The following is a 26447-nucleotide window of genomic DNA, read 5'->3' on the forward strand; positions in this document are numbered from 1 at the left end:
CACTCAGAGCAACCCTTCTCCACGGCTGAGGAGACGGCCTCTGACCCAGGGAAGCTCCGGCCATAAAGGACTGCAGAAGAGGCCTTTCTGGGGCTGCAAGAATCAGGGTCTTTGTACTGAAGGTAGGCCTTTATTCCTGGAGCTGGAAGAGGACCTTTGTTTAGATGTTTCAGTCCAGGATTGTGTGGAAGGGCTGCAGCTGAGAGAATGAGCCCATGCTTTGCAGGCATAAAGCCCCAAATTCAGTCTCTGGCAGCATTGTCTTCCCAGAAGGTGGAAGTGAGATTTCCAGACCCAGACACACAGTAAGTCCTTTGTGTGGGGACTGTGTGTGTACGTGTTGTTTACTAGAGCTTTGTGAGATATTTGTTTCATGGAATTTACATATGATTTCTCTTCTCAAGAATGACCACAGTCCAGGGTGCAATGTTCCATCAAAGACCTATACATTTATAGACTTTTGTTTTTTCAAATGCACCACATTCAGCATTGTGCAGACTTTTTAAAAACATGCAAGGTAAAGTGAAGTGAATGTGATTTTGACAATAGGTTCATTCAGAAACAGTGCACACAAATGTACATGCATCAATTTCTGCGTGCCTTCAGGAAACAAAGAGAGGTGATGCACACCTCATGCTCCATCTCTGACCGAAATATAAACACAGCAGTTAAGCTCAGATAAATGGTCTCATTTGCAAAAATAAAATAATTATTTTCACCAGTGTGTAAATGAGGAGGGGCTATGATGAGAGGAGGCCATGGATCAGATCCTTAAGGTAATATAGGTCTTATCCAGCCCAGGAGCTAGAGCTTCTCCACCTGGGACATAAAGCAGGTCCTCCTCCTCTTCCTCTGTGTGAATGAGAAGTCAAATTCTCATCAGTGATGATGACACAGCCTGAAAAATTTGCATTCCTGCATTTAAAAATCTGAGGAGTCCTGAATCCTGTTGGTTAACCCTTGAGTGTAGACTCACTCAACCCATAAGTGACTGCTGATGTCCACATATAGATAAATCCAACCGATTCAGTGATTCTACTCCGATCAGGACTAAGCATAGGATACAGACTAGGATTTAGGCCAGCATATGCCTGGAACAGGATACTCCCAAGCCAAGATGCCATGGGAATTGGGTGCTCCCTTCCCATCAGCTCAATCCTCTGATGCCCCCTGATCCTGGGAGGAGGTCTGGTTACCATGGAAGGGAAGAAACTTGAGAAGAGAGAGCTCCTTTCCTGCCCTGCCTGGCCAGCGGCTTCACTGGTCAATGGAGTGCAACTGGTTTGGCCACTGGGAGAATGAGGGTCCACCATGGTGGGAGAGTTGAGTGTGAGGTATTAGAGAAGGATCCAGCTGTGTTTTGGTAGCCAGAAGGAAAGCATATGTGACCTGCATATGTCACCAGCAGGATGACAATCTTTGTGACTTTGAGTGCTGCAGGGTTTCTTGCCAAACCAAGCCTAACCCTGATCTCTTTTCTCAGGAACTTCATCTTGGCCCCCTTGTACACTGCTTTGGGGTATCTTTTGCTGGACGTGATCCAAGTGCAAGGCCACCAAGACCTCTCTACCTAATGGCTGACACAGGGGCCAAGCGGAGGGATTTGGGCTCCAAGAGAAAGAGGTTGCCGAGGTACAACAACTCTTTTGTAAGTTGCCACCCTAACTATTAATTTCTTTTTTAAAAGTTTTTATTGAAAATATTAAAAATTACAAATGACAAAAAGACATATGACAATCCAATTACATTATGAAGCAAACCCTTTTATCTATTAGACTTATGTAGATTTCTTTAAATAAACTTCCTGGTTCTCCAGATCTCTCCAAAAATAAAAACCATTTTATTTTAACTGAACTCTTATCTCTTTACCAACTATTTACCAATGCCTTCTTAATACGTCTGAATAAAGGCTTGTATACCTGTTATCACGTTACTTTTCTATACTTTTTTCATTCCACCTTATACCATATACTATGTTATCAATATCACCACTGTGTTGTTTATTTATTTTTCTTCATATATTTACCTTCATATGTTCTATATTTCATATTTTCCAGTATCATTTCAACTCTTTTGGCATATTCTACAGGACTCATCCCAAAAAATTCCATTACTTAATATATTCCTTCCAAACATTCCACTCTTTATAGAAATTATCTAATGATTTATTATTTACAAAGTAAGTCAATTTATCCATTTCGAAAAAATCTTAACATTTTCAATCCCCATTCTTCAATTGTAGGACATTCTTCTTTTTTCCATTGTTTTGCAAACACTGACCTTGCTGCTATTATAGCATAGAGAAGAATTTTCTGACTATTAGTTTCATTTGTGTCCCAACTGGGCCACCTCATGAAAGCAAGCGGAGAACATACTGTCCCAGTGTGGCAGAGAGAGTCCTGGTTAATCCTCTGTCACCTCATTTTTTCAGGGGCTTTGAAAATGTCCTAGTTCTCTCTCCTCCTTGCACTTTGTCCCTTCAGTTCAGTTGCTGCAAAATGTGTTCCAAGTTCAAAAGATGTGTGCAGCTCAACAACTCAAAAGAGGAGAAGGGAGGAGAGAAGGGTCAGGGTCTTGCCCTTGCCAGGAGTTGGGGGCCAAATCAAACTGCTGTACCCTTCCTCACTTTTGTGAACTTCATCATTAACAACTTTGGCCATCTTGACCCCCTTTTGGTGTTGCTTATCCAGATGTGTCTTTCTTTCCCCATCTCTGAAATGCTGAGGGATATGGAAGAATATATCTGGAGCTAAATTGAGGGTAGACCCAGTGGCCCTCAAGGCCAGAGTACTCCCCAGAACTGTTTTTTAAAAATGGAATTTGCCTCTGAAATTAGGTGAGATATGGCTAAATGCACTATAATTTATTGGTGACTAAATGTACTATACATGTCTGGATAGTCAGTATCTTAATCAATCAATATTATCCCAGAAATGGCCTAAATTATATTCTTTATTATATTGTATATTATATTGAAAGGGTTCAAGACAATCTGGATCTCAGAGGCTGTAGCTTTTTGCTTGCTTGCAGAATTTAAAGTTTATTTGCTGGACTGAATTCTGAAGTGTTGAAATAATATTTGCAATGCACCATGTGCTCCCCCCCCTTTTATTGGTCATTCTCTGGATGAGGGCTATTTTCTATTGCAGGTGACCTTTGCGGATGTGGCGATATATTTCACCGAGGAGGAATGGAAACTGTTGACAAAGAAGCAGAAACTTATGTACAGTTCTGTGATGATGGAGAATTATGAAAATGTGGCCTCTGTGGGTAAGGAAGCTGAATCCATTGCCCTTCCTGTGGAGACTGAGGGCCCTTTCATAATTCAATGTCAGAACGCTATAATTCCACTTTAGAATTATTGAATCAAAGAGTTGAAACAGACTGCAAGGACCATCCGGTTCAATCCTCTGCCATGCAGGAATAGACATTCAAACCATCTCCGAGAGATGGCCATCCCGTCTCTGTCAAAAAACCTGCAAAGAAAGAGCACCAAACTCTGAGGGAATATGGCGCAGTACAGACCGTCAACAAGCGGCGTACCAGCACCGGTATTAGGGTTGGGAAGAGCGCATCATGTACATGCTCCCTAACTGTAATACATACCAGCAGCGCCATAATGCCAGCGCCCTGTGTACATGGGCACTGCTATTATGATGTCACACACGCACCATGTCTAAACCTGAAAGAGCTCCTTCTGGGCACGCACCTCGTTCTCACAGCCACCAAAAGGCTGCGAGAATGATGGCAGGGAGAGAGGCCCCTTTCTGCCATAGCTCTGGCTCCCATGGTGTCCAGGGGCATGAAGCCCCAAGGACATCCATTTCCAGGCCACAGGGAAGCAGCATTTTGCCGCTTCTCCATGGCCTGGAATTGTGGTGGATTGGGGCCTCTTGGCTGCCAGTATCGCTGCCCTGGCTCAAATCCTCCATGGAAAGGGGCAGCTGCAGACCACCCCTTTTCCATGGTCAGTACTGGGCCTATATTCCACTGCTGAAGAGCTCTTACTATCAGGAACATCCTCCTAAAGTTTAAGTGGAATCTCTTGTCCCTGTGGCTTGCATCCATTGTTCCATGTTCTTTTTCTGGAGTAGCAGAAAGCAAGCCTGCTCCATCTTGAATATGACATCTCTACAAACATTTCAATAGGGCTGCCATGTCCCCTCTTAACCTTCTCTTCTCTAAGCTAAACATACCCAGCTCCCTAAGTCGTTCCTCAGAGAGCATGGTTTTCAGACCATTCACCATTTTTGTTTTCCTTTTCTGGACATGCTCCAGCTTCTCAGCATTTGTTTGAATTGTGGTGCCCAGAACTGGACACAGGATTATTGCAAGTGAGCCCTACCAAAACAGAATAGAGTGGCATTATTATTTTCCTTGATCTTGACACTGTACTCCTATCGATACAGCCTAGGATCACATTGGCCTTTTCAGCTGCTGCATCACACTGTTGACACATGCCCAACTTGTGCTCTACTACCATTCCTAGTTCCCTTTCACACATTATTTAATTGTCAAAACATATTCCTGTGGAATCTTGGAATTTTTAGTTTTAGTGAGGCACTATTGTTCTCCACTTTGTAAGGATATCCAACCCTAAACTGCTAATTCTGGAATTTTGTGGGAAGGAGCCATGGATATTAATGCTTTTTGCCCCTAAATGGTCCTCAGCCCATTCCTGAGCAAGTTTCCTGGCTTTTGTTTCCACTTTTCCAGGCTCTGGAGAGGCTTTGTGGGAAAAAGGCCTCCCTTGGCCCTGCAGTGGCCCAGAGAGGGCCCAGCAATGCCAAATGGCCTCCACTTCCCCAAAGGGATGCTGTGGGATATTGAGGGGCAAAATATTATGCCATATTTTTAGGCGACACAATGTGGGGTTGCCTCAAGATCCTGTGGCGGCCAATGTGACTCTCCCCAGTCCCCAACAGTAGTCCATCCCTGTCTTGGAGTTGTCTTAAAGCTGTTTTAAGGCTCTCCTTGAACCTCACCAAAACTGGAATCCAGGTCCCAGCCCCTTTATTCTGCTTTTCCTAATGCATTATTTGTAAATTGATTGTCCTGCCTTTCTCAAGAAATGAGTCTCAAAGTGTCCCTTTTGTGCATCACACTCTGTGGGTGTGTGTCTGTGATAGAGAGATGGAGGGAATGTGAAAAACAGAAAAGCAGGAAAGAGATGGTGAAGGTGAAATGCTGAAGCAGTGCAGATGGGCAAGAGTGAAGGCTGGAGAGCAGAGAGAGAAAGGGAAGGGGATCAGGCCTCTGGGAGCCAGGAGGGGAAGGCAGGAGCAAAGCCAGGATCGCCTAGCTCTGTGCAGACAGGAAGAGATCTCTAGGAAGGGCCAGGAGAGGGGCCTTAGGGGTTGGGAGGCAGCCACCAACTCGACAGATTTTAAGACCTGAACTGGTGAGAACTGGTTCAGGCCCTTGTTTTCTAACATATTTAGCAATTATGAGCAATGTCTATGAAGAGAGAAAAGAGGGACACAAAAAAATTCCTTTTTCTCTAATGTTTCTTTTCCAACGTGAGCTTGCTTGGCTCCATGGTTGATTCCAGAAGTGCTTTGTTACCTGAAATGCTAGAGTCTGGGGAGGACACCCGCAAGTGCTATGCTTTTAGGGGAATTTCATGCTTAGCTCAAAGGAGAGATTGAGGCAACAGTGATCTCGGGATTCATCCCAACTATATCAGGCCCCAAAGCACACAGAACTCCAAAGGCATTTCAAATAGGTTTCTGTGTTTCATTTAAGGGGAAAGCAAAACACACACACACATACATCTAAGTGTTCATGAACATACACAAGAACTAGGTAACAAAAGTGGTCATGGTGAATAATGCAAGGCTTTGCTAATGGTAATACATTACCTAGATGGAACTTGATTGCAATTGCTGAGGGTCCAGAATGGGGAGAGAAGTCAGTAACTCCCATGACAAGTGAGGCTGGATAATGTAGTGAGGTGTTTAGCAATGTAAACCAATGGAGTGTCTCTCTGCAACTGGACTGATGCTGAAGACTAGTCAGTTGGGGCTGATATTTATACTGAAATCGTTGCTTGGGGGCAGAAACGAAACATTCGAAAAGGTTTAAATTGCTTTAGAATGTTTCCTGGGTGGGGAAAGAATTGTCTTAAACTGAATTAAATGCAGTGGGTCCTTGGTGGAAATTCTTCAGCCAAAAAGGATCATCACACTGGCTCTCAGGTACTTCTTGGCTCTGAATTTGGGTCCCATTCACAAGCCAATGTATAGCACAATCTGAAGGCGACACTCCCAGAGATCAACAATAACATAACAGAGAACAGAAGAAAATCTCCAGATTTAGGTATTGGCAATGCACAGACTATTTGCCACACTTAAAAAGAACTCATAGACACAGTTGATTTCCTCCAAGTCCTTGGAGGTTGTTTATCTTGAGTTGGAATAGAAAACAAATATGTACCAGCTCTCCTCACCGACTTCCATCAACTTCATAATCTCTTCTACACCCAACTCCAACCCACATCAATCCGCATGTGAGCTGTATACTGTATTGGTTGTGAGTCATCTCCTGGTGTCACACAGCATGAGGCATCCTCTGCAGTTAACTTGCATCATGCCTTGGGCTCTGGATCAGGACTCTATGGCCGTCTCACAAGATACGATGCCACTTTTCAATCAAAATGTTTTAACATATATTTAATAGAATTTTTTAACTGCCTGATTTTCTGCTTCGACTGATTTCCTTATGGCAGTTTCCCTTCAATCTCTTCTTTGGTAGCTCCAATGAGTAAGGATACAATCGTTATATGGATTTGGGGGCATCCAGAACAGGGCCATGCTCAGGTCACTCACACCAATTTTATTAATTTAATCTCAAATAGGGAGGGGTGAATGTGGGGCTAAATCTTGGGGTAACAGTCTCCTCTCTTAACGCTGAGATTCAGTCTTCTCTGTCATTGTTCTCCTTTACAGAAGAACTTGTCAGTCGTGAGCAAATCCACACAACAAAGAAGTCATATAAATGCCATCACTGTGGGAAAAAATTTGCTTACAAGTCAGTCCTAGTCATGCATCGGAGAGTCCACACAGGAGAGAAGCCATACAAATGCCAGCATTGTGAGAAATGTTTTTCGCGGCAGTCACACCTAGTGAGACATCAGAGAGTCCACACAGGAGAGAAGCCATACGAATGCCAGCATTGTGGGAAATGTTTCTCTCAGAAGTCAGACCTAGTGAAACATCAGAGAGTCCACACAGGAGAGAAGCCATACAAATGCCAGCATTGTGGGAAATGGTTTTCTTGCAAGTCAAACCTAGTGACACATCAGAGAGTCCACACAGGAGAGAAGCCATACAAATGCCAGCGTTGTGAGAAATGTTTTTCTTCGAAGTCACCCTTAGTGAAACATCAGAGAGGCCACACAGGAGAGAAGCCATACAAATGCCAGCATTGTGGCAAATGTTTTTCTCAGCAGTCACACCTAGTGACACATCAGAGAGTCCACACAGGAGAGAAGCCATACAAATGCCAGCATTGTGGGAAATGTTTTTGTTTGAAGTCACACCTAGTGACACATCAGAGAGTCCACACAGGAGAGAAGCCATACAAATGCCAGCATTGTGGGAAATGTTTTTCTCGGAAGTCAGTCCTAGTGATGCATCGGAGAGGCCACACAGGAGAGAAGCCACACAAATCCCAGAAGTGAACTAACATTATTTTTGTCAAGAATTGTGATGTTTTGTGTTTGGTGTGTCTGTCTGTATGTCTGTTTATACTTTAAAGTTGTATTTTGTTAGGTTTAGGTTTTAATTGCTATTAGTATATATCATTGCTTTAGTTTATAAAATTGACTGGGGATTTTTGATCGTGGTATAGGTTAGCTGAATAGAGGAATGGGATTTGTTGCAGCTGGCTAGTATAGTTATGGCAATGATAGCTCTTGGAATTTGTGGGATGTTGGTTGATGAAAGTTAGAGGCCAATATTAACAGAAAGGGCTAGTCTCTGGGAATGGCAAAAGGGGCCTTGTTACCTGTGGGGCATAGACTGTGCGTATTGGAGGTGGGGGCTAGGTTTAGAAGAGGGTGGAGTGTTAGGTTTTGGGGTTTAAATGTATTCTTTGGCTTGGGGTGGGCAGTTCTGACTTAAATACTGAATTTCTGACTATATGTTCTTAATAAAGTTCTTTGTTGTTTCAACACACTGTACTCATTGATGCCCAGAAGTTCTGCATTTGCACAAATTTGACACTTTCTTCTTTCCTCAGGCCTTAGATCCTTTTCTAGCCACAAAAACAGAGGCAAACACACACACATTTATACACAGAGAGAGAGAGAGAGAGAGAGAGAGAGCTATATGTACAAAGCAGAGCCTTCCCAGCCTTTCCCTCCTTAGTCCAGCTCTGCAGCATGGGCTCCATTCTGGAAGGAAGGAAGGAAGGAAGGAAGGAAGGAAGGAAGGAAGGGTGTACTCCTTCCCTTCTTCCAAAGGCCGACAGTGGAAAAAGCAGCAGCAGCAGCAAGGGTCTTTTGATCCCTGTGCATGCTGAGGAGGGGCCTTTGGGGCATCTATGCATGCACAGTCTGAGCCCCTGAAGTCATTACTGCCCTCACAGTCTGTTCAGAGGGAGGGAGTGAAGTGGGGATAGCTCTCGTCCAAATGGCTGGAGGGTCTTCAGGTGTTGTAAGAAGGAAGGAAGCCCCTCTTCTTCCCCCAAAGAAAAGCAGGGGGCCTGCCAGGCCTCCTGTTCTTCTTTCCTTCCCAGCCCCTCCTTGGGGGATTCATTTGGGCCCAGGTACTGGGGGAGTATAAATAATAAATAAATAAATAAATAAAACTTTTATTTGTATCCCGCTTTTCTGTGACGAGACAATCAAAGCGGCTCACAACACATTAAAATCCACATTTACAAAATTATGTCCCAAATTCCCCCCCCATTAAAACAGGATTAAACATGTTACACTTAAAATATCTATTAAAAACACAATAAAAAATACAACGAGGACAGAGCGGTGGGCTGATACATGATGCAGGGGGAAGTCATTCTGTGGCCGGCACTTTTATTCAGGAGAGGCCTGCCGGAAGAGATCCGTCTTGACAGCTTCTTTAAAGTTGTCTAAGCTGGCAATTTGATGGATCTCGTCTGGCAGGCCGTTCCATAGTTTGGGAACAATTGCAGAGAAGGCCCCGGTTTTTAAAGGCTGCAATAGATTTCTCCCAGAGGACCTGAGGGTGCGGGGTGGATTATGTGGGAGCAGGCGATCCCTCAAATAGGTTGGACCCAAGCTATGCAGGGCTTTAAAGGTTATAACCAACACCTTGTACTGTGCCTGGAAACGAATAGGCAGCCAGTGTAGAGATTTTAGGATGGGTGTTATTTGGTCACTCCTAGTTTTTCCGGCGACCAGCCTGGCTGCCATATATTGCACTAGTTGAAGTTTCCGGACTAGGCACAAGGGTAGCCCCATGTAGAGCGCATTACAGAAATCAAGTTGTGAAGTTACCAGTGAATGTACAACAGTTTCTAGGTCTTTTACTTCCAGGAAAGGGTGCAGGGGGACCCTTGGAGAGAGGTATGGCCATGGACGGGAGGGGGATCCAAAGGTAAAAAGGGCTTTGAGGAGCCCCCTTCCTCATGGAAAGTGGGGCAGAGGAGAGACCCTCCCTTCTGATGCCTCTTTTGGGGGAGGTTTTTGTGCCAAATACAGAGCATCACACACCATAGGCTTCAATAGCATTAGAAACAACATGGGGGGGGTATCTCTGGGGGAGGGGGCTATGTCTGGGGGGAGAAGAGACGTAGAGGCCAAATCCAAGAGGAGGGAGATGGGGGGAAACAACTGACCCTCCCCTGGCAACCTAGGAACTTGGCTTGAAGACCCACAGGATTAGGCACCCCCACACATACATACCTTTCCCTTCACAACAACCTTGCAGAGAAGGACCAGTAGAGAGATCCTCAGCCCGAGAAAGAATGTCCCCCCTGGGGGGCCTTGGACCTCCCCCCCCCCAAAGGGATGTAGGTTAAGGGAAGAGAATGAAGGAGTGAAGGAGTGAAAGTGCCAAGGGAAGAGAAGCATAGAGGGACGGTTAAAGGGGGGGGGGATCTGGGACATGACTCAGGCATCTTCCCTCCGGAACTCAATATTAGAGCCTTCCACCCCTCACTGTGATGCTTTAAATGACCATTTCACAGATAACATCTCTCAGATAAGAGGTGAATTGGACGCCGGCGTTATTGGAGAGGCTATAGATGAGGTGTCCAGTGACTCACTGAATATGCTGTTTAAATGACACATGTATCTTAAGAGGCCAGAAGCTGCACCAAAGCTACCCCCCAGTCCTTAGGACTGGAGCATGACTTTGGTGTGGCTTCTGGTATCTTAGGATGCATGCAGCATTTAAACAGCATACCTCTAAAGTGATCCGAAGCAGCTTTATTTTGGTCAACTGTTCCGGCCCTTAGGGAGGGCTATTTTTCATCTTGCTCAAATGAAGCGGAGGCACAGCCACTTCTGAAAAAGCCCTCCCTAGATCCCTTGGACATGAACAATTACAGACCGGTCTCCCATCTTTCATTTCTAAACAAGGTGATTGAGCTCTTCAACTCCAAGCAGTCTTGGATGAAACATATTGTCTAGACCCATTTCAAACTGGCTTCAGGACCGGATACGGAGTCGAGACTGCTATGGTCACCTTAGTAGATGATCTCCGCTTGAGTACTGACGAGGAAGTGTGACTGCTGGTGTTTTTGGACCTCTCAGTGGCTTTCAGTACCATCAATCATTGTATCCTTCTGAAACACCTGAGGGAATTGGGGATCAGGGGCACTGCATTGCAGTGGTTCTGGTCCTATCTCTTGAGTAGATTCCAGATGGTGATGCTTGGGGACAGTTGGTCCTCTAAGAGGGAGATTAAATCTGGTGTTCTCCAGGGTGCCATCCTGTCCCAAATGCTGTTTAACATAAACATGAAACTGCTGGAAGAGATCATCTGGAGGCATGGAGTACGCTGATGACACCCAACTATACCTCTTCATGCCCCAGACCTCAGTTTCAACTAAGGAAGGCATCTCCCCTCTGAATGAATGTCTTGAGAAAGTAATGGTCTAGATGAGGAAAAACAGAGTGAAGCTGAATCCAGATAAGACGGAGCTGCTCATTGTTGGAGATCCTAATCCAGATATGGAGGTTTGTCACCTGTGATCCATCTGTGGACGGGGTCACACTTCCCCTAAAGGACTGTGTTTGCAGTTTGGGAGTGCTCCTGGATCCGTCGCTCCAGACATTGGCTCAGATAGATACAATGGCCAGGAATGTCTGTTATTAGCTTCAGCTGATACGCTAACTGCACCCCTTCCTGGAACCTGAAGAGCTGAAAACTATGATGGTAATATCCCCCAACCCTGAGGCCAGGCCATCAACAACAGAACAATACACAGATTAACATGGGAATCACTTCTCCTTACCCAGGATCACACAGTATATATATATATCCACTCTCTTCTAGGTCAGCCTTCTCTGAAGATGGCAACCATAGATGCCAGCGAAACGTCAATAATAAACTCTTCTAGAACATGGACAAAGCCCAAAAAAACCACAAAAAATTACTCTTGGTTTGATTTTTTTTTTAGCCAAACTTAAAATAGACCCATTGAAGAGCCTCTCTTTGATACTTGAACCTCTCAACTTTTGCATAGGGAAGATATTACATATTATACTATTTCTAGATGAAATGAGATTCAATCATTACAGGTGGAACTGACTGGATAGAAGTCAAATCAGAAAAAATTGTTTATAATGGAGTCTCAAAAATGTAATAATAACAATTTATTAAGCTTTCAGAAAGTTAACAACAAACCACGAGGAAATGCAGGAATATAGATCTATAGGTACTTCAGTGTTGCATTTACTATCATTATTGATTTATTGTTATACTTATTCCTCTGCGATGGTGTGTACAATATGATTTTAGGTAGAGTATTAGAATAAAAAAGAAAAGAAGTAGACCCATTGAAATCATTGAGAGACATGAGTCCCACCCAGCACTTCTCCCATTGACTTCTTTGGGAATGAAGAAGGCTGGGACCAACCCTAGGACTGCAATCCTGGCCCCATTTTCTTGAAGTTGAATCCCAGTGAAGTCTGGTGCAAAACGCAGTGCTGAAATGATGATGAAGATGGTCATCATGGTCATGATGATGATAATAAGACTCTTCCCTTCAAAACCAAAAGCCTTGTGGAAGTTGAAAGACTAATAGAGGTCCAAATCACATGGCAGAAATAATCCACTTAGAGTTCGCTTTAACTGCCTTTGTTCAGCAATAGACAGTCCTGGGGATTGTAGTTTACTGTGGGACCAGAGCTCTGTGACAAAGAAAGCTAAATGTCTCACAAAACTACAGTTCCCAGAATTCCCTAGCATTGAGCCAGAGCAGTGAAAGCAGTCCCAAACTGGAGTATTTATTCAGTGTGTTTTGTAGCTCTGTTAGTCATTGTTTTCAGAAGGATCTGTGGTTTTGTTGACAAGAGATTTATTATTATTATTATTATTATTATTATTATTATCCCATTAAACCCCCCATAAAGATACACAACTCAAATTACAAATTTTTTAAAAAATATAATTAAAACATTTGAAAATAGTCATTAAAATAGAATTTAAAAGAATTAAACCAATTTAGCTCTCCCTCTGGAAGTGGAAGCAAAGGGACCTGAAAGTGACACGAAAAGGGAAGAAGGGAAAAGGGAGAAATGCTGAGGGGGATCTCTTTTCCTGGAGTTTGCACCCATTTCTCCGTCTCCCGGTCTCCTCTGCTGGGAGGAAGGGAGAGTGTGGAATTCTGGGAGAGGCTGGCAGTTGGCTTGGAGCCTGAATAGGGTTCTAGAAGGCTGGTGGGTTTGACTGTTGGCTGGTTTGGGAAAAGGGCTCCTTCTGGATTTTCTTGGCAGGAAAGGGAAGGTGAGGACCCCCAAATTTGGTTCCTATGTGAGAATGATGACTGAAGGGGGAACAGTTCCCATTTTGGAGTCAATGATTTGGGGCAGGACCGTACTTCTAACAGAGGCTTGGGTTTAAAAGACTGGTCTCTGTAAAAGGAGGGGGAACATAGAGAGTTATTGGTATTTTTATATTGTATTATGTGGTTGTGGGTTTATGCTTATGATATTTTCATATGGTATCATATTAGATTGGGATTGATGGGGTTTCCTATTATACACACACACACACACACATTGTTAAGCCATAATGTTAATTAAAACTGTTGTGTGGCTGAGTTCAGTGGTCCAAGGCCAGAGGTGCAGTGGTTGAGAAAAGGCACCTGAGAGCTTAATTGTTTTTAGAAATGCTGCCAGGATCCCAGATGGGAGGACACTGTGCAGGAAAGGGCTATCCAATTAATTAGCTTTATTGGTTAATGGGGTGGGGTTCATTGATATGGTTATAAAAGTGATATGTTTATACTTTCTTTCTTTCCTGACAAAAAAGTCATGTCTATTGCATGTATCTTCTTCAATAAAAGCTATTCTTTTTCAAATACTGCCTTTTGTGTTGCAAGAGGGGCTGCAGTTAGGAGCCTGACAAATATCTCTCTCCCCTTCCATTCACCCTGCTTTCCCAAAAGGGCTGGAGAGCATACCAAACCAGCCACAGAACCTTCCCCTGCTCTTGTGTAATGCCAGGTCAGTCAAAAATAAAACGCAGATAGTCCATGATCTCTTACTGGACGAAGAGGCTGACCTGGCTTGTTTCACAGAGACCTGGCTGGGTGATGATTGCTCAGCCACCTGGGCTCTGGCCTGATCAGCCGGGTTCTCCGTCAGTGAGCAGGTAAGGGGACGTCGCTTTGGTCCATCAAGACAATCTTGCTTTGGCCAAGATACGTATCCATAAGATGGACCACATCGAGTGTATTTGCCTCAGCTTAAAGACTAGGGAAAGTCTGGGGATTCTGTTGGTTTAATGTCCACTCCGTTGCTTAACAGACTCTCTAGCGGAACTGACACAACTGGTCTTTGAGCTGCTGCTGGATTCGCCTAGGCTTTTAGTCCTGGGCGACCGCAACATCCCCCTCGAGGCCGGTTTAATGAACGTATCTGGTACAGCTCGGGAGTCCATGGTCAGCATGACAAACATGGGCCTTTCCCATGTCTCTGAGCCCACGCACTGTGCAGGTCATGCTCTCGATGTGCTCTTCTGTACGGAACAGATACATCCATGGGGGAGAGGTAGTCAATATCTCCGCATTGTCATGGACCATGGATCATTTCCTGGTCAAGGTCAGGCTGAAGGCCACTATTCCCCCCATCGTAGGTGGAGGACCTATTAAAATGGTCCACCCTTGAAGGTTGATGGAACCCACTAGGTTCCCAGAGGCCTTAGAGGGTTTGATGGCTGGTAATGCCTGCGATTCTGTTGAAGCTCTGGTCAATACTTGGAACAACAGTCCTACCAGAGCTATAGACACTAACGCTCCCAAGCCCCCTTTCCAACCCGCTTCAAATCTCAATTCGTGCTATACTAAAGATCTCAAAATAATGAAGTGAGCTGGACAATAACTAGAGTGCCGATGGCAGAAATATAGTCACATACCTGATAAGGGTTTATTTTAAAATCCTATAGAGTGGCAATAGATGCAGCTAAGAAGTCCTTCTACTCTGCATCAATGCTCCCAGACCCGGCGGGGGGGAGATATTTCTGGGGCTGTGGGTCTCTCTCTTGGTCCTCCTCTGCAGGGTTGTTGCGAAGGAAAAGGTAAGTATTTGAGGGGGGTGCCTAATCCGGATCCTGTGGGCCTCTAAGCCTAGTTCCCAGGTTGCCAGGGAGATTGCCAGAGCTTTGAGGTCCCTCTGTCTCCCTTCTCTTGGCTTTGGCCTAAATTTGGCTCTTTTACCCCCCCCAGAGCCCCCTCCCCCCAGGACTGCAGAGAAAACTTCTCCCCACTCCCCAAAAAATGTTGTTTTCAATGCTATTGAACCATATCCTGAGCGATACTTTCTATAAGGCACAAAACTCTTCCCCAAATGAGGCATCAGAAGGGAGGCTCTCTCTTTTGCTCCACTTTCCAGGAGGGAGGGGGCTCCCCTTCCCTCCTTGGCCAGGCCTCTCTCCAAGGGTCCCTCCTGCTCCCTTTTCTCATAATAACCCCCCAAGTACATGGGGCCTAAGAAATCCCCCAAGGAGGGGGCAGGGAAGGAAAGAGCGAGATGAGGCCTGGCAGTACCTCTGCCTTCCTTTGGGGGAAGAAGAGGGGCTTCATTTCTTCTTATAGCCCCCCAAGGGCCCTCCAGAAGACCCTCCAGCCATTCCTCTGAATGAACCAGGGCTCTCCTCACATCCCTCCCTTCTCAGAACAGACTGTGAGGGCAGCAATGGCTTCAGGGGCTGAGACTGTGCATACACAGATGTCCCCAAAGGCCCCTCCTCAGCATGTGCAGGGATTGCCAGGGCCTAGATGCTGCTGCTTATACTGCTGGCGGCCTTTGTGGGAAAGGAAAGTATGTGCTGGAGGCTCAGCAGCCTCCCCTTCCTTCCTTTGAGGAGACCAAAATGTAGTCCAAGGTGCAGAGCTGGACTCAGGGGGGAAAGGCAGGAAAAGGAGGCTCTGCTTTGGAAATATAGCTGTCCCTGTGTATGCTGTGTGTGTGTGTGTGTTTGTGTTTGTTTGCCTCTGCTGTTCTTATGGTTGGGAATGGAACTGAGGACTGAGGAGAGAAGAAAGGGTCACTTTTGGGCAAATCAGATCTTCTGTGCATCAAAGAGTCCATTGTGTTGAAATAGCAAAGAACTTTATTGAGAACACATAGAAATTCAGTGTTTAAGCCAGAACTGCACACTCCAAGCCAAACTATACATTAAAACCCCAAAACCTAAAAACCAATGTTGGAAATGTGAGGAAGAAGTCAGGACATATTACCACTTTTGGTGGAAATGTAAAAAAAAGCGAAGAAATTCTGGACAGACATTTATCTTATGATAATAGAGATTTTGCAAATAAATCTAAATAGATCCCAAACTATTTTTGTTAAATATGATGGAACTGTAACAGAAATTTCAGGAAACTTAAAAATCTAGGCCTGACAGAGCAAAAGAATTGGCAAGAGGACCTAGTAATTGAAAATCCATAAGTTTATTTCCAATTGTCGACAAAGGAAAACAATGAACTCAGTGGAATTCAAGTTCCAAAAGCTGAGACCCCGAACAAGACAAAATGGCTCTTTTTATATTATTCAAGACAAAGAAGCTTCTTCAATACACCTGATTGGCTAATTACAATTTAAACATACAGAATTCTTACAATCAGAACAGCAATACATGCATACATTAAAACTGCATCATCACTCCTTACCCCCTCCTGTAGGAATTCAGTGGCTTTCCTCCTAACCTTGCTTCTGAATGTCAACTATGTGTCCTTATCTCAGTAGTTTATGTTATGTCTTTTTACTGGTGCCAGCTTCCATCCAGGTCAAGATGCACTCCTTATTCCTTTGCTCTAGTTTCTCTAAACTCCAAGCCTTTATTTCAAAAACCATCTCTCTGGCTGACAAAGGTGACTCCATCTTTCTATAGCTTTTTTATTTCAACAAGGAATTTCCACCACATTCCCCCCTTTTGATGCTTCATCAATATTTCATATTGCATGATACTATCAACTATTAACTATGTTTATATGACACTCTAAACTCAGAACAAAACAAACCTGTCTAGCAGTTACCAAAATATTAATATTCTTACCATCACCAGGCAATAACATCTTCCAGTCGGTCCAATTTCAGAAAGACAGTGTATAGCATTAATTAAACACACATATTCTCATTGCTTTTTAACCCATTGACACTTTTGTTGGATCTGATTCTCTGGAGTTTACTCTTGACACCAAGCTAATCTTCTAATAGTGATGTATTGTGTATTTGTTTCATGATTCAATAGGAAAACTCCACTATAAAGAATATTGTATCTGCTGTCAGAATCACCTCTCATTGAGAAACTATAATTTTTAGCCTGGTTACAGACTCTTGCCAAGCAACTGTTACTATGCTTCTCTGGACTACTCTCATAACAGAATAGGAATGCCCAGGGTGCCACCATGTTTCAGATGTTCCTCCACTCCAGGGGCATCTTCCATCTCACGTTTCCTCAGGGAGATAACTATGGAATAGCTCTTGTTGTGTAATGCCATTTAATCAGAATAGATCTGGCCTTCACACTTTAAGACTATCTCCAGATGTATAAAAGTCTCCCTCCTTTCCAAGAGCGTCCTGAGAAAAAACTTACCATGCTTGACTTGAATTTTATGCCAATTCCACAGTTAACAATAGGAATCCTGACGACAAACACAATTATGTCTTTGATCATGGAGCTTGATGAGCTTATTTCTTCTTTTCAATAGGATTGCTTTATTAACTTTATTGTGAAAATCATATGTTATTGTTTATGTCAGGAACATATGTGCATGTATATGTAGGCTTATGTTTTGGGATGTGATTTGATTTGAGAATATGTATGATTGAACTTTATCACTTTTAGCATTAATTACTTATAAAAACCTCAGTTGTTGACAGAAAACAAATAGAAACATAAATAAAGAACACAAACAAGGAATATAGACAAGAAAAAGAGGCAATGTCTCTGAAAAAAAATTCTTTTGATGGAGCTTCAGCTCAAACTTGATTGAAGTCCAAGGTGGTGCCCATTTCAGCTTCCGGGGTGTGAAAATGGGGCATGCACCTGTATGTGTATTCTTTTTATTATTTTTGTGTATCACTTATAACAGACATATAGGAAATCATAAAAGAGAAATGGGGTGATAGAGAGCATTTGAAATCTTTCTTTCGGAGGAGCTGGCGTAGAGCACCTGAAGTCCTGGAAAGGTGCAGCCTAGCTTTTCTTGATTGATGGCGAAGTAGAGCCCACTCAGCTTCCGGTTGTAAGTGGGGCTTAAACTTCGTTCCTCTTGTCTGTGCCCCCCCTTTTCCCAGGCAAAGGAAAAGCAAAAACACTGAAAAATACTAATTGACAAGTTATTAGAATGTTATGAATACATTAAAGGTATACTTTAGCCACATTTCATTAACTCCCCTCTTATAGGCTTTGCTAAGATATTTCTCTTCTGCTAACTCTAATTAACAACAGATCCCCTGGATCATTCTTGGGTCATTCTGAGCTCTTTATGCTTTAGGTTTTTATCTATGCCTGCATCTTTGGACCTTTTGAATGCTTCTTTTTAATACATATGTAACCTTAATTTTACAGACTGCATTTACATGTACATACTGAATATGAAACTTTAACTCTGACCCAATGTACTCACAGCTTTATCTCATTTGAATCCACAACAGTTTGACAACAGAACAGGGAACAGGAAAAACAAAACTATGATAGAGTGACTTCTTTGCTTTTTACTTAGGACTCAAAAAATCAGTTCATGCTCTTCTTTTAGTCACTCCTCTCAGGCCAAAATGATATATTCTAGCTTGGAATTAGGATACAATTTCACACATGCTGGCTTGAGTTTAAGTTGATTAACTTTGATTAAGTCTGACAGTGGAAACCAGAATTTGAATTTGTAAAGTGTTTCCAAATTTTCTCTTGCTACAATATAATAGAATACCAATCTCTTTAATACTTTCATATCGTTCCTTATTCCATTCCAGAACCACATAATAATTCAACATAAGATGAACTGGCTCGCCATGTTATTTTTTCAAAATAACAAAAATTATAAATTTCAATGAGTGTGAATCAAATTGACAATCACTAATTAACCAGAATATAACAATTATATTCTTGATCTCTGGGTTCCAAAATCACAAAAAGAAACATCGGGTGCTTTCAAAAATACATTTAGATATTATAAAAAATAAAAATAAAAATTCAAGCTAAAACAATATACAAAAACCTCTTGGATGGGCCATTCTCAAAACTTAAAAATATAAAAATAGTTTTCAGCGTCTGTTATAACAAAAAAATCATTTCAAAAACTTTAGGCCAGAAATTTAAAACAAAAAAAAAACAATTATTGCAGTCAATAAGCAAGAATCAAAACAAATCAAAATATTCAAGAGCAACATTAAAAATTAAAACCAGGAACAAAAAATGATTTAAAACAAGCCATTTTAACATGACATTGGCAAGACTTTGCAGGCATCTTTGAGCTCAAAAATACAAAAGCTATGGCCTCAAAAATTAGCAGTTGAAATAAGTACAAAACAAGCACACAATATTCAGAAAAAGCAAAAATTCAATAGGCCAGGAAACAGGCCAGGAAACTCATGGATCACAACTTAAAACTCAAAAAATAAAAAATAAGCCAATTCTAACCAGGCAGCAGCAAAACTTTGCATGACCTCAGGCATTCGAATGCTCATGATTGCAACAACTGTTTCAGCCTAGCACAGCTGTAGCCTTACAAAACCAAAACATCCTAACTTTTCCCAGGCTTCAAAAGAATTCAGGCCTAACACACTAATCTTATCAACTTTAATTGTAAAATAATTTAGCTGGATTGCCAATCAGAAGATTGCAGGTCAATAATTTAAAATCCAAAAAGCACAATGAAAAACAATTGCATTTAAAAAAACATATATAAATTCCCAAAGGCACAACTTAAACTTCATTTTAAAAACCCATGAGAGCATCTTGAGGCCAGAAAATAAAAACAAAATATTGAGCAAAAAGCTGCTTGCCTGTAAATTTAAAAATACCAAAAACAAGCTTGCATTCTCTGGTCAGATAGAATCCAGTCTGGCTGCTATTGATGTAATATGAACTCTCTCTAGAAACACACACACACTTCCCACTCAAAGAAAAACAAACCAGCTTAATGCAATCTCTTTTAACAAGCATCTTCATAGATCACCCTCAACAAGACATTTACTATTTTTTCATCTAAGTCTAAAGCACAACATCTATTCTATGAACTTAAGGAAAAAAAAAAATCCTTTGCCTTTAAAAATAGTCTACAAAAATCTCAGCCAGAGGGGAAGAGAAAAATTTTAAAAACAAGCTTTGAACTTACAACAACTTACAACGCTGTGCTGCTCCATCTCCTTTAGCCACAGCCAACACAAACAGTGTAGCCAACAAGCCTCGAAGATAATTCCCCAAACGTTTGGCCAAAACTCACCAAATACTTAACTTTCAAAATTACTATTAAAACCAATCACCAAAATCACACCAAAAGCTCTGAAAAGTACCCATTTTGGTGTGAAAGTCACCAGATTGGCAACACGAAACTCCATTCCAGGTTTTCTTTCCAACATAGCTTCTACTATTCTAGCTTTAGCCAAAGGAAAAGTTTTAAAATGCAAACCGTGGGCTTTCCCTCACCCCCCTTTCTCTCTCTAACTCCAGCCAGAACTCAAACCACTTGTCCTTCTGCACCAAACCCATTTCTAAATCTTTCTCAGCCACTGAAACATACTCAAACCTTCTGCAACATTCTTGAGCCTTCAATTTCAATTCAAACCTTGTTTATACTTTCCTCTGTAAACATTTTCCAACCATTATCCAAACCGTTATTAACTCGCTCCATAAGCTTTCTCCTTTCACACACCATCATTTTCACATCCTCATACCTTCAAACACTTTCTTTGCAACTATTCAACCCAGGTGGGCTTTTTCCTTTAGCCTTATACCAATAGAAAATATACAAATAATCATTGAGTAACCCTCTTTCTGGCTCCAATGTTTTAGAATACAACTGCAAGACAATGTCAATATCTATTCTATCTCTCTCTCGGCCAATTTCGCAAAATCTGACTCCAAACATCTTTACACAAAAAGATTAATCGCTCCTTTTTCAAATGTTTCCCCATGCCTTTCCTAAAACATTCATCAAAATGACCAACCATGTAATCCAAAGGAGTTTAACCTCCCTCAGCCATCCTTAGACACAAAACAACAAAAGACCACAAGCACAATTTCAACAGGCGCAAACACTATAGTACACACTGGACAGATTGCAAAACCCACAAATCTCAGACACTACATACAGACAAATTCCACATGTTATATACCCACGTTTTACTCTTTACTGGAGCTCAACAGTCTTTACTGAAGCCACCACCACAACCAGACAGAATGAAACAAAATATCACAACCATAATTTATACTCACAGTAGACCAATGCTCTCCTCCAACTCTCCACCAGCACCTAACTTCTAGCTATTTAAAACAAAATACCACAGAAGGGAAAGGTTTGCCACCACACAAAAGGTAAAACAATTTATTGGCACTTGGTGATCAGTAGATTAACTACTTCCACACTGATCCCACACTTTGGCAATCAATACTTACACCACAATCTACCTCCTTTCAGTTCCCAGTTCCTTGCTTATGTTCCCTAGGGGCCCGGTTCCTGAGTTTTGGCAAGAAGGCTTCTCTGGGCAGAACCTTTGCTACTGGCTCAGCTAACACAGGGAGGGGGTCCTTTCTCCCACTCGCATCCAAAGATTTGGACCGGTCAACGAGGCTCCCTTTTTAGTGCACTTTTCCCTATATTTTATACTTTACCTGTTCCTGAAGAGATGATTCTTTTTCTATTTTTTCTTTTCCCTTTCCTTTTCCCCAGTGAATTTTCAAATTACTAAGTGGTCTCACATAGGCTAAACTCTGTTCCTACCACTGAGCCAATCCTCATGTTCAGCCCTTCCAATCAAGATGTTGGATGGCGCCAGGGCCTTCTCACAAGGGTCCGCTCAATGCCAAAAACACACAGAGCCTGCAGGAAGATAAGTTCTTCCACTCTTTGCCAATTCTTGCTTGCCTTTACTCCTGGCTGGCTCGCCAAATATGGTGCATTGGCCGGGAGCCAACTTCTACATAGACACCCCTATAGCATTGATATGCTTGCTGTGGAGTGGCTTCCCAGTATATCTGCACATAAGAGTATTGTGCTAACATTTGAACCGTCTCCAATCCTCTTCTGTTGTGAAAATGAAGGGTTTTTTGACCAACTTTCAAATAATATCCAGGTGAGTTTATAGCAATCATACGACTTCCCTGACACTTCTGCTGTTATGAAGTCAACTTCTAAGGCCCTTTTAAAACAGAGAAGACACATGCATAGAACATAACGGAGTCAATGAGCGCTAGCTGTGAAGACAAAGAAAGAGAAGTAATTTTGGGGCGATCTATTCTGCCTCCTTTGGATTCTACTATTCTTTCAGAAAGGGTTTTTCTTTTTTAATTTCCTGTCTGATTTTAACTCTTAAGGTTTCTCCTTTTTCCCTGACAGCAGTGAAGATTGGGGCTAGATATATTGCCGATATTGCTGTTGATTGCTTTGAGGATGCCCTCATTTAGTTATAGTTTTGTTGCCCATATTTTAACCGAATTGAATTTTAAACCTTTTACATGCAAGATTATTATGTAATTTACTTGTGTTGTACTTTTATTACGCTGTTCGTACAGCTGTATTGCATTTCTAACATTTTGTAAGCAAATGGCCTTTGGTCTAAGTATTAATAACTGATTGATTGCTAATGTTATAACTGCAAGGCTTAATGGATTTGTTGCTTCAACTGGCAAAGATTGCAGGGGAATCCCTCTCTACTCTGCATCCTCCATCTGGCTAGAAACAAGGAGGCTAAATTACATCTTCTTCATCCTGTCTCTCCAAGGAAGTGGAAAAGAATATTCTTCTCAGTTCCCATTGATCTGGGAATAGACTGTTAAAAATGTCAGTCTTCATTTCCACACAGGAAAATATATTGTGAATATCTGAATGACAAGCTGAAGGCAACTGTGGCTGGTACTTTATGCATTAGGCTGAATGGCATTGCTAGAGGCCCTGCCCCAGGAGCTAGGATTCAGCTCCCAAACCTCAGGTCCTGGGAGGATTCAGGGAGAGCTTATGGGAGCCAATGGGGAACGTTGCCTTCTCCTCCTGATTGCTTTCCTGCTCTCTTTTGACAGGCTTCAAGACAACACAATGTCAGTTCATGTAGTAATTCTGGAGGAGGAAGAAGAGAGTTCAACTGGAAACCAACCCTAGGATGGGATGGGTTGGGAACGAAGTGTAACAGAAATTTCAGGAAACTTAAATTTCTAGGACTGACAGAGCAAGGATTGGCAAGAGGACCTAGTAATTGAAAATCCATAAGTTTATTTCCAATTGTCGACAAAGGAAAACAATGAACTCAGTGGAATTCAAGTTCCAAAAGCTGAGACCCCGAACAAGACAAAATGGCTCTTTTTATATTATTCAAGACAAAGAAGCTTCTTCAATACACCTGATTGGCTAATTACAATTTAAACATACAGAATTCTTACAATCAGAACAGCAATACATGCATACATTAAAACTGCATCATCACTCCTTACCCCCTCCTGTAGGAATTCAGTGGCTTTCCTCCTAACCTTGCTTCTGAATGTCAACTATGTGTCCTTATCTCAGTAGTTTATGTTATGTCTTTTTACTGGTGCCAGCTTCCATCCAGGTCAAGATGCACTCCTTATTCCTTTGCTCTAGTTTCTCTAAACTCCAAGCCTTTATTTCAAAACCATCTCTCTGGCTGACAAAGGTGACTCCATCTTTCTATAGTTTTTTATTTCAACAAGGAATATTTCCACCACAGAAGGACTCTGGCTCTTAGAATTTTCCTGACTGCTTTTAATTTCCCAGTGAGAGTGGGTTTGTTCTTCATTGGAATCCTATTCTTGGCGGTTTACAGACAAGAGAGTCTTCTTAAAGACTAAGGGTTTCCCCCCTCAAAATCCCTCTGCTTCTCCCTCCCAGAGAACATGGCTATGATGCTGAGCACTACTAAATATAAAAACTTTGGTTGAACCATCATTTTAAACATTCTAATTTTTGTTAATATTTTCCTATTTAGAAATCTGATTATTAATTCCCCCCCCCCATAATTGAGTATAATTACCTTGTACAATATTATCTAACTTTTACACCTAAATATTTCATGTAGGCGGGACAATCCCGCTTTGGGCGGTGCCGTCCTGGTCCCGGTCCGGTTTGGCACCACCTGCGGCCACCTCCACCCCCGCGTGCGCTGCGGGGTCCTCCAAGGCCTCGCCGAGGCCTGGGAGCGCTCTCCGCGGTCGGAGCTCCGGCCGCGGAGATGCTCCCTCCCAGGAGACAGCAAGGCCTTGGAGGCAGCTCCGCAATCGTGGGGTCCTCCAACGCCTCCACGAGGCCTGGGAGGAGGAGGAGGCTGCTTGGCACTGCGGTGATCGCCGTGATGCCAAGCGGCCCCCGCGCCCTTTCCCGGCCTGGGAGCAGGCCTAGGCTTCCTCCCAAGCCGGGAGGAGGAGGAGGAGGACAAGGTTTAAAAATGTAGGACCTTTTTTTTTAATTTCCTGGCCAGGAAATAAAAAAAAGTCCTACATTTTCAAATCTTGTCCTACATTTGTCCCGGTTTGGAGGTCCTCAGGTATGGCAACCCTACCCAGGAGCAGAGCTGTGTAAGAAAACCCTCTCAGAAAAGAGACACAAAAGACACACTTCCTTCCTTTTGGCCCAAGGAGCCTGGCCTCCTTCTGACTCTGGAGCCTCAGGAGAGGAAGAGAAGCCTCTGTTCAACTGAGACTCAGAGAAGGTTCTGGAACAAAATGGCCACTGGAACACAAAATGGATGCCAGAACAGAAGATAGCCAGGGATGGTGGGAGGGACAGGGATTCCAGCCAATCAGTGCCAGTAATGGTGGGAGGGACAGGCTTTCCAGCCAATCAGGGCCAGGGATGGTGGGAGGGATTGGGATTCCAGCCAATGGCAGCCCTCAGAGTGTCCTCAGAAGGAAATTATGTGTAAAATACATGCCATAAAAACATCACAAAGTATAAACATTCCAATTACAGTAATCACAGGGCAGTTATGCTGTTATGACCGGAAGTAAACATAGACACAGTTATAATTATATATACAGGCTGAGGTTGACCAGGTGCATCCATGTCCATGCATAGATACTCACATATGTCTCCATGCATTTGCTTATGTTTAAATTGTACGCAAGTAGAAGAGTACATATAAATGTGTGTGTGTGTGTGTGTGTGTGTGTGTGTGTAGTGTGTGTGTGTGTGTGTGTGTGTGTGTATATATATATATGACCCAACATATATGTGTACATGTACTTGCATATCTCTCTCTCTCTCTCTCTCTCTCTATATATATATATATATATAACACACATGTGTGTACACATGCAGACATTCAGGCAGATATCTATGGATATGTATAGATGTATCTATGCGTGTTGTATGCAACATCTATAGACTTGAAACATTCCATCTATCTATATATATATGTGGGCTCATAAAGGTATAAGTCTGAGTGCACTTAGATAGAGATGCCTCCTCATAAATACATCTATGTATATGCACAAACACACATGCACACATGCATCTGTTGTTCTCCATTGTTTTGGTTCCTTGTTCCAGATGATGCTGGAGAAGAGGCCCTGCCTCCAGTGGAACCGAGGCTGTAGGCGATGAGGAGAGGGATTCCTTGCCCAATGCATCGCTCACCTGGAGGGCCAGCACCAGGAAGGTAAGTCCCCCCACCTTCACAAAGGCCCCATTCCCACTCACTCATTTGCCCTGGACAGAACTGGGCAGATCCGGATGCCCCATATCGAATCTCCCTGGAAACAAGTTCCTACTGCCCTTTACCTCAATCGAGGGAATCTACCCCCTGAACTTGATCCGATCTTGACGGGGGCTGAGTTCATATTTGCCGGCAGCAGGGAAGAGCCGGTTATTTCCAAAAACAAAGGGTCCATAGTCCGCTTTCAGAAAAACCACGCTAACGGGGATTTGCCCTGGATCTCTTCCGCAAGCCCCTAATCGAGTTGTGTTAAAATCGAAGCGAGTGTGAACTTCCAACTTTTAAACCGGTTTGGGAACCAGGGTAAAATGTAGTCTGAATGGCCCCTACATTTAAGGGTGAAGGGAGCAAGAAACAACAAGCAAAGTCTAAACACTTCCTTTGACCATTGCAGCGTTGGAGTGTGTCGCCACCCTGGAACTGTCAATGGCTCACCTGCAGCAAGGCCAGGAGCAGCCAGAATGTGGCTATACAACTCGGTGTGTGGTGCTCCCCACAACAATGATGTGGGTCTTCCTTTTTTGACTTTCAAAAATGTTTATTACACTGAGATATTCCCATGATAGTATTTAAATTACCAAATATCGACCAAATATTACCTATTGATTTAATGGAATGTTATCACCCTTTTCTTCAAATGTTTTAAGACAACTCCATTCCATTTCTAAATATTATTTTGATTTCCCTCTTAGTAAGGCAGATACTATATCCATATTTCTAGCTTCATATATCTTAATCAACCAATCTTTGATAGAAGGATTAATTGTAGATTTCCAAACCTGAGCACATAAGATCCTTGCACATGAGACCATATATAAAATAATGCTATTGTATTTTACTGACTTTATGTTGTGTGTTATATTTAGTAAAAATAAATGTGGTTCAAAGGGAATATTTATATCCAGAATGT

The 26447-nt window shown here is 42.6% G+C and overlaps 1 protein-coding gene across 1 annotated transcript; it reads left to right on the top strand.

The window, feature by feature from the left end:
* Positions 1-1573: 1573 nt before the first annotated feature.
* LOC149287685 (uncharacterized) lies at positions 1574-25425 on the top strand. The gene is made up of 4 exons (XM_089492549.1): positions 1574-1648; positions 3150-3270; positions 6948-7459; positions 25372-25425. The coding sequence occupies exons 1-4, from the start codon at positions 1574-1576 to the stop codon at positions 25423-25425; spliced, it is 762 nt and encodes a 253-aa protein (XP_089348675.1).
* The last annotated feature ends 1022 nt before the right edge of the window (positions 25426-26447 follow it).

This window comes from Sceloporus occidentalis, unplaced genomic scaffold (assembly GCF_023333645.1).
Source record: "Sceloporus occidentalis isolate IW3139 unplaced genomic scaffold, rSceOcc1.0.p SCAF_57, whole genome shotgun sequence".
Taxonomy (NCBI): domain Eukaryota; kingdom Metazoa; phylum Chordata; class Lepidosauria; order Squamata; family Phrynosomatidae; genus Sceloporus; species Sceloporus occidentalis.

Excerpts from the sequence above, each read along its gene's own strand:
- LOC149287685 (XM_089492549.1), top strand. The coding sequence starts at position 1,574 with ATGGCTGACACAGGGGCCAAGCGGAGGGATTTGGGCTCCAAGAGAAAG. Across the intron at positions 1,649-3,149 it reads CGAGGTACAACAACTCTTTT|GTGACCTTTGCGGATGTGGC; the intron begins GTAAGTTGCCAC and ends TTTCTATTGCAG. Across the intron at positions 3,271-6,947 it reads TGAAAATGTGGCCTCTGTGG|AAGAACTTGTCAGTCGTGAG; the intron begins GTAAGGAAGCTG and ends TCTCCTTTACAG.